Below are 1,912 nucleotides of genomic sequence, written 5' to 3'. Positions count from 1 at the left end.
AATTGATAAAGATATCGTAAGTTTACGAAAGAAAATATGTAATTTTGCCAATTTTTTACGTTTTTCTCCATTTTATAAACTCGTTTATTTTCACATCCTAAAAACTTTGAAAAAAAGTTCTTCGCTTCACGTGGTTCTACGTTAAAATACGAAAAGAATAAGCACTCATAGGACTCTCATAGTGATACTGGGAGTGACATAAGAATTTTTGAAAATTGCAATGTTTTTCACCTGACGTAACCAGAATTGGGTGGAAAAAATAGCGTCACTTGGATTAAAAAAACAGTATTATAAACCATTAATATAGAATCTTACATTACTCGATGCATTTGAATCTGGCATATAAAAAACAATACGTATAACGCTCCAACTAAAGCTTGCTTCGCCTCGTTTTCTTAAAAAATACTGAAAAACCTTAGTACTTCATATTTACGCATGAAAAGTTAGAAAAATGTTCACATACACTCTTATATTTAGTTCACAATTGATAGGAAGTTGGAAATCTTATAATATAACCTCTGAATGGTCATGAAAATGCCATTTTATCCCGATTATCCCAAAAGAAATGAATTTAATTGACCGTATTGCCTCTTTATCGACCCAAATCACGTATACTAGGAGTGTGGGTTCATGTAATTCTAACCTATGAACGGCAATTATCAAATAATTGGGTTTTTTCCAATTACTGTTGAAGAAAGTGGGACGATATAAGTTTGAAATCTGGCGTAATGTTGTGTTTGATTGGTTTCAAATGTTTGCTAGGGGCTTAGAGATTAGAATACCTTCAGGATGTGTTGATTTTTGTTAAGATGTCTGCTTCAAGAATTTTCGCGATCTATTGGTGCTAATACAACGTAAAATGTACATTACTGTTCAATTTATTGTGTTTAGTTCGAAAAGGAAGCACTTAGGGTACGTGATAAACTCAGTTTTGTTTGAAAAATACGAAAGATTGGGGGGTTTTTGCCGTCGTATATGAATTAATAAGTTAAGAGTTAAGTATTATACGCCGATATTCAATGAAGTTTTGCATACCTGGCGAATTATATCCATTTCATACTAGTTTGTTGAAGAAAGCATACTGTTCTCTGTTTGTTTACATATCGATACTACTGTTGCCATGACACCAGATAAGGTAATGTAAACAAGCGCCGGTTATGTGCTAAGTTCACCCTTTCCGTCCATTATTAGGTGTTAGGCGTTTTGAGTTACCGGCCTTCTTCTGGTGAGTTGTTTTATGTTAAAATTTACCTAAAACAATTGTTTGAAGTAATTGCTTTCCTTATCAATGCAAAGACGATGGTTTATCTCAGTAACACGCATGTTAGCGCGAATAATATCGCAATATTAAGGTGATGATCACCGTCTTAAGGTCTTGTTTCAGCAGAAGAAGGTTCATTTTGATTATGTGGAATATGATTACTGTTATCAAAAGAGAATACTTTATCTTTGACCGTGCTTCCATATGCTTAGATCTTATATATTCTGTTCTGTCGGCGAGAAAGTGTTCATGACATCTAAACTAAACAACGCAAGCTAACATCAATCAATTGGCATACCTACAAGGCCGCATTTTTACCTTCTTTGAACATGAAAATACGAATGAGGAAATCCTCTTCGTGTGGTGAATTAGACCAGAGCTGTTGGTGGTGGAAAAATTGTGCCCTGGTGAAAATATTGTATTTGTTTATTGTTAAATGAAGGGCTATACTCTTTGATTGATGTGCTTAGTCTTACTGAGATTTATAATAAATATTGATACGAAATGGATGGCTGGATTGATGGACAGAGCTTATGTAGGCTCTGTTTATGTAGAAGTGAGTGTTTCATCGATATTTTCGGTGATAATTTAGACCTAGGGTTTAACGTGGAAAATACGATTCAGGAATTACTACAGTTTCAGGTTAGTAGT

The 1,912-nt window shown here is 34.0% G+C and overlaps 1 protein-coding gene across 1 annotated transcript in view; it reads left to right on the top strand.

Annotated features, from left to right (window-relative positions):
* Positions 1–1,193: 1,193 nt before the first annotated feature.
* The window catches only part of LOC139693198 (uncharacterized), an 83,204-nt gene continuing 82,485 nt past the window's right edge, over positions 1,194–1,912 (top strand). Inside the window, exon 1 of the mRNA XM_071591300.1 lies at positions 1,194–1,903. Coding sequence (XP_071447401.1) covers positions 1,766–1,903 — 138 coding nt within the window. The 5' untranslated portion in view covers positions 1,194–1,765. The remainder of the gene's footprint in view (positions 1,904–1,912) is intronic.

Source organism: Hetaerina americana, unplaced genomic scaffold (genome assembly GCF_022747635.1).
Source record: "Hetaerina americana unplaced genomic scaffold, ioHetAmer1.1.p SCAF_45, whole genome shotgun sequence".
NCBI lineage: Eukaryota > Metazoa > Arthropoda > Insecta > Odonata > Calopterygidae > Hetaerina > Hetaerina americana.
Note: the sequence above shows the minus strand (reverse complement) of the source record. Positions and strands in the feature narration are given on the sequence as shown.